Source organism: Pyxicephalus adspersus, chromosome 3 (assembly GCF_032062135.1).
Source record: "Pyxicephalus adspersus chromosome 3, UCB_Pads_2.0, whole genome shotgun sequence".
NCBI lineage: Eukaryota > Metazoa > Chordata > Amphibia > Anura > Pyxicephalidae > Pyxicephalus > Pyxicephalus adspersus.
Window position 1 is genome coordinate 157250201 of NC_092860.1, and position 16138 is coordinate 157266338.

A 16138-nucleotide genomic window follows, 5' to 3' on the forward strand; every position below is an offset into this window, starting at 1 on the left:
TACATTTTTTGTGTCATTACAGGTGAATAGGATGATGCTGCACCACAGGCCCCACCCCTCTTATCTTTCCTCCAATAGGCATGTCACATACCAGTGACCTAAAATGTAAGTGGCCAGCATTCATGGTGTTTTGTGACTCCTTGTCCTGATTTCCTTCTGTTCAGTCATGTGACTGCTTTCACACTCATCCAGTATCATGTTACTCCTCCCACTATAATATGTCTCCTCCCACTTTGTCATGATTTCTTACTCTTCTGTCATGTGACTGTTCTCACTGTTTGCTCCTCCCACTATAGTATACCTCATCCCACTTTGTCATTAGTTCTCACTTTTGTCATGTGACCGCTCTCACTGTTCTAGCTCCTCCCACTTGAATATGGCTCCTCCCACTTTGTCATGATCTCTTACTTTTCTGTCATGTGACTGGTTTCTCTCTGCTAGCTCCTCCCACTATAATGCATCCTCCCACTTTGTCCTGTATTTTCTCTTGTGTCATGTGACTCTTTTCACAATGCTGGCTCCTCCCACTCTGTCATGATTTTCTTCTTTCTTCTTTTGTTATGCGATTGTGTTCTCTATCCTTTGTCATGTGACCGCTCTCACTGTTCTAGCTCCTCCCACTATAATATGGCTCATCCAATAATTGTCGTCATTTTTTCCTTTTAGGGTCGCGACCTCCTCCTTTAGTTTTATTGCAGAGGGCGGAGTCTCAGCATGATGTCATTGATTCAGCCCAGCCAGCAGGGGGCATCCATGCTCTCCTTGATGGCATGTACACAGAGTTATCCCGCAGACAGGACACTCAGCAGCTGGTGCTCCTCACTCGCCAGCGCCACCTTCTGACCTTGAGCCGTCTGTTTGTGGTCCATCAGATGAAGCTGATAAGTTACATCAATAGTATGTGTGAGCTGTTACAGCAGAGTCCCCCCATCCCGTCCATCTTATCTGCCATGTGTTTGAGGCTGCGTGAGGTCACCTCCCACAATGCATTGCTGCACAGGGGACTTGTGGGTAACCCCAGCCTGTACCCCCCGGATGCCACCAGCAATATACGCCGTGTCCTGCTCCTCATGGCGGTGAAAGCCACGCTCCTTACAGAAGAGTTCATTCTCTGTGTGCTGCACAGGGTGGCGCTATTCCCAGCCGAGGTGACCGCAGACTTGTGCCGCTCCCTAATAGTGTACAACCAGGTGGTGGCTGACTTATCTAAGAGAGCGCCCCCAATGGCAGAACTGCAGCCATTTTGTCTAAGTCGGACGTTGGAAATATTGGCAGAGGAGAGGGGCCGGGTGCTGGCGGGTAAGGTGGGCTCCATGTGGTCTCAGTGTGCTCTCTGGGACATATGGAGGAGAGAGACCATCAAGAACCAAACTACAGATCCAACACGTGCCCCATCCAATACTATACAGAGTCCAATGGTGCCAGGTCAGAGGTCATCCAGCATTCTGGTGGTTGTGGTCCAGGAGGACAGAAGTCAGGTGACCCCAATTCTACAGATCCTATCCGGATTAGATGAGAAGATATGGAATGCGGTCCCCAGAAGCTCAGAAGGGGCTGTGTATAGTCACTATTGTACCCGTCTATGGCCAGCCCTATATTCTAATTTCTTGCATTTTGTCTGTCCTGGAATGAGGGGCCCCGGGGCCCTTCCAGCTCTGTCGTCACTTCCTGAGGGGGTGAGCTTGTCTGCTGTGCAGATACTGCTGGATGCACTGCGGTCAGGTATGTACAGGAAACCTATACATGTGATTATACTGCAGGGGGCGCTATAGTCAGCATGTCACCATTGGCTGAGTTCCTGGGATCTCTCCTCCTAGATCTATTCCATGGGTATAATGGGGAATATTGGGGAGCAGTCTATTCCCTGCTGCCTGATCTCTATGGATGGGGGTTGGTCCCGGATATAATTGGGAATATTGGGGAGCAGTCTATTCCCTGCAGTCCGATCTCTATAGATGGGGGTTGGTCCTGGTTATAATTGGGAATATTGGGGTTCCCTGCCGTCTGATCTCTATGGATGGGGGATGGTCCCGTGTATATTGGGGAATATTGGGGTTCCCTGCTGTCTGATCTCTATGGATGGGGGTTGGTATAATGGGGAATATTGGGGAGCAGTCTATTCCCTGCTGCCTGATCTCTATGGATGGGGGATGGTCCCGGGTATAATGGGGAATATTGGGGAGCAGTCTATTCCCTGCAGTCTAATCTCTATGGATGGGGGATGGTCCCGAGTATATTGGGGAATATTGGGGTTCCCTGCCGTCTGATCTCTATGGATGGGGGTTGGTCCCGGTTATAATTGGGAATATTGGGGTTCCATGCTGTCTGATCGCTATGGATGGGGGTTGGTATAATGGGGAATATTGGGTGGGCACCGCCCATCCCCCCACTACGGACTAGACTGGTAGAGGCGAGTAGACCCCATATTGACCCCCTTGTTTGTCACTTTCTCTTTGCAGGCTTGTGCGGGGCCCTCAGCTCTGCCCTCACAGATAAGTGTGCAGCCTCCTCATTGGACAGTGGAGCTCCGGTGTCTGGGAATCCCAGCAGAACCTCCAGAATTTTGGTGACTTTGTGCCGACACCTCTCCCTTTTATTGGGTGCTCCAGACTCCATCAACCAATCGCCTTCCCGGGAACCCTGGAATGTGGGTGACCTCCTCTTCTCCCCTCCGTCCTCTGAGCGGTGTGCGGTGATCTGCCAACAGGGGGTGCTGTCCCGCTGTGTTGTATCTGTGCACCTGTGTGACGTGTGGCTACAAAGCCGGGCCCAGATATTCCTGTCCTCCGGGTCACTCAGCCAGCTGGTGCTGATCACACATGGGGATCTCCCGGTAAGAGTCTGGGGGGGGGGGGAGACCCCAGGGCTGTGTGAAATTACCTCGGATGGGAGTATTAGGGGAGTCCCAAGCTGGGGAAAGGGTGCAGGCAGAGACATGGGCAGGCAGGGATATACGGAGTCCAGTGGGTCAGGGGAATTTAGCAGAGATGTAAGGGGACAGGTGTGTCTGTGTGGGGGAGGGGGGTAAACAGATGTTGGGAGTCAGGTGAGGGAGGGATTTGCAGAGATGTAGGGGGTTGGGTGAGGTGGAGATATGAGTTTGGTGGGGGAGGGGGGTGGTGGATTTGCATAAGAAATTGGTAACAGGAAGTCTGTCTGATGTTTCTCCAGGTGCTGAACGCTGAGTGTCGCTCTCTGGTGGCTGCAGCAGAGAATGTGGAATGGCTGCCTTCCAACCACCGATGGTTCACTAAGATAAAGAGAAGCACAGAAGTCCTGGAGGTAGTAAATACCCTTCCATTATTTTACCCCTCTGCTGGGTATAGGTGGAGTGTCCCCCCGGGATGAAAGGTTTGGAGGTGGGTCAGTTGGGGCAGCACAGGTTGGGGCAGTTGGGGGTGGGCACAGGGGGGGCGAAAGGTTTGGAGGCAGGTCAATTGAGATGACACAGGTTGGGGGGCGGCACAGGGAGGAAGAAAGGTTTAGAGGTGGGGCAGTGGGGGCAGCACAGGTAGGGGAAATGTATGTGAGTTCAGTGATTGGTGGGATTCACCCATGTGATGTCTTTGCGGCGCAGGAAGCGGACAGGAATGCCAAGGAATTATTAGAAGAGGAACAGCGAGAAAAGGAAAAGGCAGATAAGAAGAGACTAAAGAAAAAGGTACGCTATTGGCTGTCTGGTAGCTCCGCCCCCTCTCATATTGTCTCCTATGGAGAAATGACGGCCGCCATGTTTTTTCTCTTCTGATTCCAGAGACAGAAAGATCGCAAGAGGCAACAGAAGCTGCAGGAAGCTCAGAATGACAAAACCTCATTGGAGCCAAATGTGGCCATTGATAGGTCAGAGGTCAGTAATAGATTCTGGGTGTCTGGTATGCCCATGCTCTGTTCCATTCTGTGTCCTCGTGTGTATGGCACCCCATGGATGTGACCAGGCCTGCTGATTGGGCAAGGCATAGATGAGGTCATACCACCTGTCAGTATGTTCAGTGTTAGACTGACAGTACCGTATTACAGTAGAGCACCCATTAGCTCACAGTGCTCCCCCTACAGGTGCTAATAGGTAACATTTCTGGGTATGTTAGCTCTTATACTGATCAGCGGGCACTTCCTCTGCAGGTAACGATCACAGGGGCCCTCGCTGATAATAACACAACACGGAAGGCTGAGGCGAATAACGAGGATGTGGCCCAGCAAGACTCCTGTGCATCCTGTAGTGATGTGAGTAAAGAGGACCTGTCTTCCGCTGTTCTAGTACTTGCCTGCCCATCAGTGGGTGGAGTCCTGCATGTTATATGCCCCTCCCACCTTCCTATCACATGACCACACTCTCTGACTACAGGAAGACTTGGATCTGGGAAGTACGTTTGTTCGCCAAGCCCAGAAAAAGATGGAAAATAAGCCGAAGCCGGAGCGCAAAGAGCGAATGAAGGAGCCTTCACGGGAGAGAGTAACAGAGCGCTCCAAGGAGAGAGCAGCTGAGCGATCTCAGGAAAGAGTGCAGGAGGGGGGGTGTACCCAACTACCTGCTCTGCCTCAGAATAATGTAAGAAGAGCGCAGTGATCATCCATTCTCCCTCCCTCTTTTGCCGTCTCTGCCCAGCCTTTCCCTTCTCTTCCCGTCTCTGCCCCGCTTCTCCTTTCCCTTCTCTTCCATCTCTGCCCCGCTTCTCCTTTCCCTTCTCTTCCTCTGCCCCGCTTCTCCTTTCCCTTCTCTTCCCGTCTCTATTCTCTCTCTAAATGTTTCAGGTTTCTCTTTCTTTTAGGTGAATATTTTGGATCGGTTTAAGATACAGGAGAGTATGGATTTAGCAAGTAAGTGCAGCAACAATATGAAAAGCTCCTCCCCCACCCCATCCCAACTCCTCCCCCTCCTCCTCTTGCTGCTTTATAATACCATTGCCCTGTCCCTTGCTTTATCGCCGCCCCCTAGTGGTAATGTCCCATAAATATTCAGAAGTATCTCTTTCCTACCCACCTGTCAGAGTACTTTCGTCTGCCTGCCTATCCCTCCTCCTTTCTGCCCGCCTGACCATCCTTCTTCCTTCCTGCCTTCCCTTCTTCCCATGCTTACTATGTGTTTATTTGCAGATATTGGTAATAATATGGCCAGCGGGGAGAGGTTTTCAGAAGCGTTGCAGTATTATACAGAAGCTATTAAATTAAACCCCTCAGAGTACAGGTGAGTGCACAAGGGGGTACAGGTGGGGGGTTCCTGGTATATGGGGGGTTCTGGGATTTAGGGGGCTCCCCGGCACTCCTGTGATCTATATGTTCCCTGTACAGGTTCCTGGGAAATCGCTCTTATGTATTTGATCGTCTCGGCCGGTATACGGAGGCGCTGACTGACGCAGAGACGGCACTAAAGATCCAGCCACACTTTTTGAAGGGTCATTATCGCAAGGGAAAAGCTCTGAAGGGACTTCAGGTAAATATTTCTATAATGGCAGAATAATCTGGAATATTGGGGTCCGCTCCCCATCCTCCCCCCATATATATTCCTTTGTTTCTCCTCTCCCCATAACCCGCCATTGTGCTCTCTCCAGCTATATTCCGAGGCCATTGCAGCCTTCCAGCAAGTTTTATTGTTTGATATGAATCATGTGGAGGCAGCCGCGGAAATCATCCAATGTCGGCAGAAAATGCAGGTGAGATATCGGCTCCTTCCTCTTCCATTCTTCCTATCCACAGACTTCCTTGTCCCCGGCCTGAGCTCACTTCTCTTCAATGTTTAATTATAAAGGGGCAAAATGTCTTCCCCTAAACATTCATTGGGGGGGTCTCCTGTCATTGGGTTATACTGCCACCTACAGGAGGATCTGATCGCCAAGGATTAGATTCTTCCACACCCTAGAACCTGTAATCCTGGCTTCCCCTGCACGAGAAGGGGGACAGGAGAGTAACTCAGGTTTAGTCCTGCTCCCTTCCCAGTCACCTGTACCCCATCCTCTGGTGTTTGCATGTCCTCCATGTTCGGGGTAGTTAGATGTTCCACCCTCTGGTGGCAGTTTCAGACCTGTATGTGGGGCGGGGATTATCCTGGCCACAAGTTTTCCATATCTCCTGTAGGTGGCAGTATAACCTGGTGGTGGCAGTTTCTGGTGTCCCCCAATACGGATTTGGAGCCTTTGGAATCTGTTTTCCCTGGAAGGAATCCAGGAAGTGATCGGAACAAGAAATCCTCAGATAACATGACTTACTTTTCTGTATTTAGCCGTCATTTTGGTCTCTTAGGGTGGAGAAATGGCAGCAGCACCCAATCAGATTTCAATAGTTTGCCTAGTCTGCTTCTGATTGGTGGATTTGGGGTGGTAAAGCTTTATTGTCACCAATTGATGATGCCATTCTCTTTATACAGGAAGTGATGACTTCCACTAGGGTGAAGGTTCTCCATAGCGCCCCCCTCAGTCCTCCTGCTATTCCCCCCAGTAAGTATGATGAGGGTCTCTGGGTGCTGGTAGAGGGTCCTCGGATCCCACCAATCCCCCCTCAATCCTTCATTTATCTAATTTGTGTCTTTCAGCGTCTGCGCCTGGACAGAATAATAAAGTATTTGTGACCCGTAACATCTATAGTACCAAAAATGACCCCAATAAATCCCCCGGAATCACCCCCACCCTAGAGGCAATGGCCAATATTGTAACTCACAGGTATGAGCGCTGGGGGGTTCGGCTGGGGCGAGGGGGGGGTCTGCTGGGGCCGCTGGCTGGGGGCCGCTCACAGCCTCTTTTCTCTTTTCAGTAAACTTTATCCCATTTGGGTCGGGAACATCACCAATAAAATTACTGAAAACAATTTACGAGCGGCATTTGAACCGTAAGTACTTTTGTGTGCAACCAATGAGAAAAGCTCTTCTGCGAGCCACCAATCAGAAACCTGCTGTTCCCAGGAACCTTGTCATCTGATTGATTCATCCAATTACAATTCTGCTGCACCAAATGTCTGCTTCCCTCCTCCCTATACTGCACCATGTGACCTTTTCTCCTATATGCCATGGCTCTGTAAGCTTTAACCTCTGATCTCATTTCCTGTGACCTCTGAACTTTTCTCCCACCAGGTTTGGCCTCATCCAATCGATCCGCATACTTTATACCAGAAAATGTGCGTTTATAAACTTCGTCCATAAGGACAGCGCAGAGGCAGCGTTCAACTCCCTGCAGGTACAATGATCAGATAAACGGGGAACATCCCCGGCTCTCTGCAGGTAAAACGGGGAACATCCCCGGCTCTCTGCAGCTGGTCTGTAAAATGCATGAGAATAGCAGGGAGATCAGACTACACAGACAGCTGAATGTTTCATGCGGAAACAAGTATATCCCCCTCCCCCTCTCACTATACAGAGTCTACCCCACCCCCCCAAATGTCCCACCCCCAAATCTCCCTGCTCAACAAGACTGCTGAGGGTCCCTGGTCCCCCCGTTCTTATACATCCCATCATTTCTGTGACCTTTCTGCCGCTGTGTCTCCGCAGGGTCTGAGAATCGAGGGAACCAAACTAATTCTGCAGCTGAGGAACCCAGAACACAGCGCTGGCAGAGCCCCCGAGATTGGGAAGTGAGGACTGCAGATGATTACATTGATGCCATGGCTGAGCTCCTCTCTGCACCCCCCACCCGTACTGACCTATGGGGGGGATATGGAGGTTGCCGGTATAAGTGTGCACGGGATGGGGATTCTGGTTTCACTTGCTTGTGCCATGATGTCAGGTGACTCCATTGTTACAGAACAATCATTTCTTATGACTAAAATTTATCTAAAGTTTGTAATAAAAGAGTTTTAATTGGTCGATATTTCTGGACAGTAATGTCACTGTGTTTGTGCGAATAATCTGACACGAAGGAATGTATTGGGAGAGTTTGTCATCCCGAACCTGAGGGGGAGGAGCCACATGACTCACCTGTATTATGTTGTATGTAATGGGCTACAGGTGATGGGGATGGATCAGACTCATGGTGACCTGTATGGCTCCACCAACCCTGAACTGCACTACACTGACCCCACCACCACCACCCTCAACTGTCGCCCACTAATGTGAATGGCGGTTCTGCTATTTCTGATTTGGCCACTAGATGTCACTATATGAGGCTTTTTGAGCCAGGTGTCACTGTTTGATGCTATTTGAGCCCTGGGCCACCAGGTGTCGCTGTTTGATGCATTTTGTGTAGATGACCAGTTGCTGTTTCTTTTTGGTGATTTTTGAGCCCATGGCCACCAGGTGTCGCTGTTTGATGCTATTTGGGCCTATGACCACCAGGTGTCACTGTTTATACTTACTGGGTGAATGGTGGGTAAATGGAGGGCTAGGATAAGAGTTTGCATAAAGGGTTAATATTGAGTATGAATATGGGAGGAATAGCCGAGCAGTGGGGTGTGTGGGGGGGGGATGATACAAAAGAGGGCAATAAATGAGCGATTGGTGAGTCGATGTAACAAAGGGTTAATTATGTCCTTGCCATACATTGGATAGCTGGGGGCTGTGGGGTAGGAGGGGTTAATTTTTAATCTCTGAGGGGCTATTGGTGTGTGGTGTAATTGGCTATGTAAGTGAATAGTCCAGTGAATGTCATCCTCCATAGTCAAAACCAGGAGGTGAGGGGTTAATGGTTGATCAGTAAAAGTCCGAAGTAGAAGATTGTTTGCTGGAATCAAGGTGCCATAAGGAAGGGTTAATGGTTCTGGTGGGTGGTTGTGGTCAGCAAGGTGTTAATGGTCACAGGGGAGTAGGTGCAGGGCAGTAAGGCAAGGGTTACTAGCCTAATAGGTGCAATTGAGAAGGGGGTAATTGTGTTAGGGGGTAGATGGCACAGGGGCAGAAGGGTTTATGGTGTGGTGAGGTAAGGGTTAATTTTGTGTGGGGTAAATGAACAGGATAATGATTGTGTTAGGGGGTAGATGTGGCACAGCGAGGGGGGGGTTAATGGTGTCACATTGCAGAGGGATGCAGGGGTTAATGTCAGGGGGTAGGTGGGCTGGGTGATAATTGTGTCAGTGGGGTAGGTGTGGCAATGAAGGGGTTAAAGTGGGCTGTTTGGTTGTTGTGGTTCCGGTTCCTCCTGAGTTGTTTTTTCATTCTGGGCATGGATTGGAACCCCTCACGTTTTCACCCTTCAGAGATTATTCCCTCCCCTGTTTGCAGGTGAATCTGTACCCGGGGTACCCAGCGCTATGATTTCCCTTTTTACCCCGCAGTGTGATAAGTTCAGTGTATTGTATTATTGCCCCCCCCCTCCCCCGCTGGCTCCGCATTCATTTCCTGAAGTTTGGATAATTTGGTGAAAAGTCATTCAGGAACTTTCTATAATATTTGGGGATTGATGTGTTGCCGGTAAATGAAGAGTTAATACAATGCAGCCCGGTGACCCCGCTGGTTGGGGGATGGCAATGGGGTCACGCCGCTCCTCTGCCATGCTGATCACATGACCCCAATCATTCCCCATGTTGTCTGATATGAAATCCTTATAATAATGGCGCTGGCATGATGGCTGACACACAATGCATTGAATAAATAACCCCCCCCCCGCCGCTTGGAGAAATGACCCCATCACCATTCTGTGTCCCCCCCAGTAGGAGGCCAACTGCCCCATCATGTGACATCAGGGCTCCTCCAATGGGCAGTGAACCTGTACCCTTTGTATACGGGGCAAAGTACCCCAAATCCCCTCATAGTTCCTCCTGGGAATATATAATGTGGGCAGAGGGGCAAAACAGGTCCTGGAAGAATATGGAGGGGTAAATATTGGGGGGACGGGGCAGATATTGGGATATATAGGGAGGGAGAAGGATGGGGCAGTTACTGTGATATACAACATTGAGGGGTATATATTGCGGGGCAGGGCAGATACCAGGATAAATAACATGGAGGGGTATATATTGGGGGGCAGGGCAGATACCGGGATATACAGCATGGGGGTATATTTATGGGGGGGGCAGACACCGTTCTATAGCACATAGTAGGTCATTCAGGGAGGGGTTGTTTGGGGAAGACAAATAATAAAATGCGTGGATATGACGGTGATTCTCCTTTCTTGCTGATGATGCCCCCACCCGGCTTCTCCTCCCCCTCTTTAGTAACGATGTTACCCCACTCCTTATAATACCCCCCCTTTATATTGATGATCCCCTCCCCCCATGTGTTGGTAGGCAGATCACGTCGTTCCTCGTTCTGAGGATCCGGAGGAATTCATATTAAGAAGTGGCAGAGACGCGGCGAGGGATCCGCTATGATGTTTGCCGTTATTTGTTCTGGACGTGAAGCCTCCATCATGTGACACGGAGGGCCCCTTAATATACATGGAGGGGGCTGATTTCCATAAATTGTGGGATAGTGACTGCGGCTGATTCCATTCCGCGTGACAGCCGTTTCCTGATGTAATAATGAAAAGAAACAATTCCGCCCGGCCGTCTCATGGGACCGAGGGGTTATTAAATCTATAGACAGCTCCACCACACCCAGCACTCCGCATCGTCTAATAAATGTCTCACCACCAGGGGGGTAAAACCCGTCAGCTGCTCCGTGACTACATGAGGATCACCCAAGGTCAATGTGAGGGGGTGGGTGAATCCTCTGGTGGCCCTCCAATGGTGGAGAAGTCTTCTACAGGGTCGGGCCGGACCAGAAGGGGTCACCGGACAGCCACCTGGCCCTCTGGTAGACCTCCGGCCCCTTCTGTATCTGGAGAGCTATCTATTGTGGAGGGCCCATCTTCTCTGAACGGGCCCCAGGTCCTCAGTCCATTCCTAGTGGCCCAAAGTCTTCTATAGGTGGGGATCACCCCGCCGTCCAACAATTAATGTCAGGAGAAGGTTGGGTGAGGGGCGAAGTTCTGGCCCCACCATAAAACCGTGGTTCTCCTGTAGACATCCGACTCGTGTTGGGGATTATAATGGGGGGAGGGGAAGGCGGGGCAGTTACTGGAATATACCACACGGAGGGATATATATGGGGGGGTGAAGATGGACTGGGCAGTTACTGGGTTCTCTTGGTTCTGTAGACATCTGACTCGTGTTGGGAAATATAATGGAGGGGGAGGGGCAGAACAGTTCTGGGCTCTCCTGGTTCTCCTTCCACAAATTGGTCTTTTTCCATAACCAATCCAATTCTTTGCTCCATTTCATGCCAACATTACGACATTCACTGACTTGTAACGAATATTCATCCCCACAAATGGAGAATTTATCAGTGAATATCAGTGGGACCTTCCAAGACTTTGTGACGTGGCCAACACGATGCCCACGATGTGTCTTGTAGGGTCTCCCCGACCCCCATTCTAAGGGTGGAATCCACACACCAAGATGGCAGGAATTGTCAGGGCAATACTCAGCACTTCCTGTGGGTGGAACCACACGATATCCACCCCCGCATAGCCCGTTCCTCGACCAACCACCGACCGAGCTCCAATCCATGGGGATTACCGATGAATATTTCACCCAGATTTCCAAGTGATTGACATTCACCTGGTCCCCTTCACACAGCCAATCACAGGCAGGGAATATGGAGCTCCCATAACTGGACCTCTAAAGCCAACATTAGTACATTGGCCCCTAGGTGCTGGAGCCTTAATATTGTGAAATGTACCCAATGGAAGACAGGACAGATTGGGGGGTGGCCCCCAAATATTATGAGGACCATGCAGGGCTCTTGTAATGAACAGATTAAGTAGGGCTTCCACCAATCAGATGGTGGTCATGTGACAGTCCTCCGGTCTGGGTTTCTGCTGAGCGTCCATGTTGGAAGGGGCAATAGTAGGGACCCCTTGGATCATCCAATCAAATCCAAGCTGGGGACCCTTCAGAGGTGGGGGGGGGTGCACAAAGAGCACATCAGATGAGGGTCTTCCTTTGGGGGAATCTAATGGTGAATGTTTCTCCTTTACCCCCCCCATTATGGCCATACACATTGTTCCCGTATGACCCGGGTTGGTCTGACAGATCTACGATTGGACCATGTGGTGAAGATTTTATCTTCTTATATTTTCTAATAATAATAGAAATCATTTCAGTATCATCATCATCGCCATGGGGGCAATTGTTTTTTTTGCCCCATTATGTTTGGTATTATGGAGAATAGAGGAGCGATATATAAAAAAATACCCCGAGTCTATTAATTGTCCCCGGGGGGCAAAGCTGCTCATTTATCTTCATCCGTAAGGCAGCGTTTGCCCTGCGGGGGAGGGGATTTTCCTTGTATCTCGGTGACACCGGTGGGATTTATTTGGTAAATATTATTTCCCAGGCCGGCTGTCAGGCGCTGTGACAGATCCTCACCGGGGCAGAACCGGAACCGCATGTTGTCACCACATCTCCAACTAAACCCCCCACCCGGGGCAAACACAGGAGCAGCAATGACATTCTATGATGGGGGGGGAAAATAAAACATTTTCAATATTTTCCGGGATTTTATGCCGCAGCTTCTTTATTTTTATGTAACACCAAATAATTCTGAATTTATTTGTAAGGTACTGCGCTACTTACTATGTTGGCTCTATATTTAATGTACAGCACTGCGTACTATGTTGACTCTATATTGTTAATAATAAACAGAATATATATAGCGCCAACATATTATGCAGCGCTGTACATATTTAATATAAAAACGAGATGGCTGATTTATTTCCTGAACATTTAATTTATAGATTTCTGTTTATTATTAATAATACGATATTGATATTGTGACTGAAATATTCATTATAGGAAGACAAAGAAAGGAAAACAAACGTGTCACTCCTCCTAAAATATACAATTTATATATAATAATCAGTTTGTATTTTATTTGAGGGGAGGGGGGGTTCCTTTTTTTTTTCTCAAATTTATAATTAAAAAAAAGTCAGGAACTCTTATTAGGTATTTAAAAAAATCAATAAACATTTTATGTTTTACAGATTTAAAATTGTAGAATATAAAAATACACAAAAATAATAAAAATATATTTTATATAAAAATAGTAGAATATAATGTAAAATATAATGCCATTTTATATATAAAGAATAAAATATAAAATTACATACAAATAATAACATAAAAAGAATAAAATGTATAAATAAATAATTGATATAAAACGTTTATTATATAAATAGTTATTTAAGTACATTATTAAAATAATAACAAAAGGCGTGATATCGCCCCCTATCGCCACGGGAATGGATGACCACTGACCAACCGCTAAGGTGCAGTCCCTGGGCCCTGTCCTGGAAGCCCTAAACTTATATTCCATCCCCGAATCTCTCGCCTTCTGTCTATTCACCTTTTATTCTATTCCCAATATCTTTCCCCTTCTGTCTATTCACCTTTTATTCCTTCCCCAAATCTTTCACCTTCTGTCTATTCACCTTTTATTCCATCCCCGAATCTCTCGCCTTCTGTCCATTCACCTTTTATTCTATTCCCAATATCTTTCACCTTCTGTCTATTCACCTTTTATTCCTTCCCCAAATCTTTCACCTTCCGTCTATTCACCTTTTATTCCATCCCCGAATCTGGGTTTGTTCTGGGTTTGAATTTCACCAGGGCTTTACCTGCATAAAGTCTTAAATATTTTATGATTGTTTTAGGCTCCTCGGGGGTGGTGACTTTCACCTTTCCAGTGACATGAGGATAAGGAGGAGCACAGGAATATGGAGGATGAATAACAGTGCCATCATGCGGGTTATTGCTGAGCGCTATGTGGTCATGTGATTGCACATATTCAGCTTTATGATAAATATTTTTTGATGGTGGTCAGGATTTTTACCCCTGGGGTCCAGCCCCCATTGCTCATTATTAAGCCACTCCCCTCCCATTTCACACCTGGCCCACATCTTTCTGGTGTCCTGAAATATCACGAGGACCAAGATTCTGCATGGTGGACATTCTCCTGACCTGTAAGTGTAATTCTGGGTACTTGTGATGCCCCAGTCCAGCATGTAGTCAGTGGACTAGGAGCACACAGATGTGCACAATGGCCTTGTATGGGGTGTTAATATTAGATGATTGGTGGGACTGCACCTTAAGTTCCCCCCAACAGAAGATCAAGCAGAATATTGCTGCATCAACAGTTCCTCCAACCCCCCCTTCCCCCTACACATCCACCTCAATTTCTTCCTCTTCTGAGAATTCGTCCGCTGTGCGCTCCATGGAGGAGCACCGAGGAGATTGGAGGTAAAGTTCATGTGAAGTCGGTGAACACTCTCTTTCTATGGCTTCATCATCCTCCTCTCCTGGCATAGAGACCAGTTTCTCCAGAGTGTGTGGTGGAAGCTTCTTGAGGGACTCTACATCAGCCTTCATCTCCTCCAAGTCCCTCTTAAGTTTGGCCCTTCTGTTCTGGAACCAGGTTATGACCTGGGCATTACTAAGTCCCAGCTGCTGAGCAATATGGTCCCGGTCTGCAGGGGACAGATATTTCTGGTAAAGAAAACGCTTCTCCAGTTCATAGATCTGGTGATTGGTGAAGGCTGTCCGGGATTTGCGCCTCTTCTTAGAATTTGGCCGATGTCCAAAGGAGGTAAGTGGGTCGCGACCTTTGAGTGTTGATGAAAGAGATGGCGATGGTTGCAATGGTGGTGATGGTGATCGTGGTGGTGTTGGTGTGGTGAAGATGATGAGGGTAATGGTTTTGAGGATGGTGATGATGATGGTGGTGGTGGTGATGATGATGGTGATCGTGGTGGTGTTGGTGAAGATGATGGGGGTAATGGTTTTGATGGTAGTAATGATGGTAATAGTGGTGATGATGATGATGATGGTGGTGATGATGATGGTGATCGTGGTGGTGTTGGTGGTGGTGAAGATGATGAGGGTAATGGTTTTGATGATGATGGTGGTGATGATGATGATGAGGGTAATGGTTTTGATGATGATGGTGGTGATGATGATGGTGGTGATGGTGGTGATGGTGATCGTGGTGGTGGTGGTGATGATGATGAGGGTAATGGTTTTGATGGTGGTGATGATGGTAATAGTGGTGATGATGATGATGATGGTTTTGATGATGGTGGTGGTGGTGATGATGGTGATCGTGGTGGTGTTGGTGGTGGTGATGATATCAGCAAGCAATGAGGAAGAAGAGAAAAGAGAAGATAATATAAAATTTATAAAAAGTCAACAAATCAAACAAAACTTCAGAATGGCTGGGTATACACAGAGTCAGGGAATATACAGCAGAGACACACCTAAATAAATAATTGGGCTTTGATGATCCTCCATCTAGCTGCTCTCCTCTTTTGCCCTTTGGATGTCCTGTACCGGCTTTACAGATCCCTGAATTCCCCGCTATTAGAGGCAATGTAAGAATGGAGGTTCCATCAGACCTGGTTGGTGTATGATCCTGACAAGAATCACATTTTTATAAATTGCCCCTCACCCCTCATATCTGGAAAACTGAACCTTCAAATTTCCTCCAAACTCCTTCTGTAGTCTCAAGTCACAAAAATCCCCACAATGGGTATGAAAAAATAACTTCCCCTCTCATTCCCCGGAGGCCAGTATGTGTGACTCCTTCTTTCACTGCTGGTGAATCCATCACATGATCCAGAACATCTGAGGATTACAAGGACACAAAGACACATCTCTACTTTCAGGTGGTGTGGAGAACCTGTGATAGTGTGATGTCACCTCCTAATGGCTGGCAATGCTGCATTGTCTCCTGTAGGGGGCGCTATGCAGGAAAAGAGAACAAAGTGATGCCTTTGGTAGAGTAAGTTTCTATCATCAGGTGGAGGAATCTCATATTATCTGACCCAAATTATTAATAACGTCCAGACTGTCCTCCGGCACAGCCTCCAACCTCCGCTGACCATCTGCACATCTATTTCCGGGAATTTCTATTACCCCGTGGGGGGGTATTCCCCCCACAGAATAAAGACAACATTCATTCCTCAATAGGCCGGCACCACTTTTATCCTCCTGTTCTATTCTGGTAGACACGGGACATTTGTCCACAGATGGGTTCCTGGAAGGTGCTGGGCCGGGGTTGGTGTTCTGGCATAGACATATGATACCAGATCTGTGACCAATCACCGAATCTCCTCTGAATGTTTTATAATGACACAGAAGACGCCTGAACTCATCGCTAGGGACAGCAGCTGTTACTGGTTGGTCACATGACAGCACCGCGGCGTCTGCGGAGACTTTGGAATTATTTGGCATTGGCCAAGGAAGGGCA

General features: G+C 48.2%; 3 protein-coding genes across 3 annotated transcripts in view; 2 read left to right on the forward strand and 1 right to left on the reverse strand.

Moving 5' to 3' along the window:
- The window catches only part of LOC140327614 (uncharacterized), a 6638-nt gene extending 3290 nt beyond the window's left edge, over nt 1-3348 (forward strand). Inside the window, exons 2-5 of the mRNA XM_072406998.1 lie at nt 23-105; nt 667-1771; nt 2362-2833; nt 3172-3348. Of these exons, the coding sequence (XP_072263099.1) occupies nt 81-105; nt 667-1771; nt 2362-2833; nt 3172-3348 (1779 nt within the window). The 5' untranslated portion in view covers nt 23-80. The remainder of the gene's footprint in view (nt 1-22; nt 106-666; nt 1772-2361; nt 2834-3171) is intronic.
- A 229-nt stretch (nt 3349-3577) lies between these two features.
- On the forward strand, nt 3578-7790 carry TTC31 (tetratricopeptide repeat domain 31; the record flags this gene model as incomplete). Its single annotated transcript, XM_072406775.1, is given in 13 exon segments — nt 3578-3661; nt 3755-3847; nt 4120-4221; nt 4343-4546; nt 4767-4815; nt 5092-5182; nt 5287-5428; nt 5547-5648; nt 6359-6428; nt 6524-6650; nt 6742-6816; nt 7058-7160; nt 7472-7790. Coding segments are annotated over 13 exon segments (1329 nt in total), but the record flags the coding sequence as incomplete, so codon positions are not given.
- Nucleotides 7791-14052: 6262 nt separating this feature from the next.
- LBX2 (ladybird homeobox 2) overlaps nt 14053-16138 on the reverse strand; it is a 5293-nt gene continuing 3207 nt past the window's right edge. Inside the window, exon 2 of the mRNA XM_072406999.1 lies at nt 14053-14495. Coding sequence (XP_072263100.1) covers nt 14053-14495 — 443 coding nt within the window. The remainder of the gene's footprint in view (nt 14496-16138) is intronic.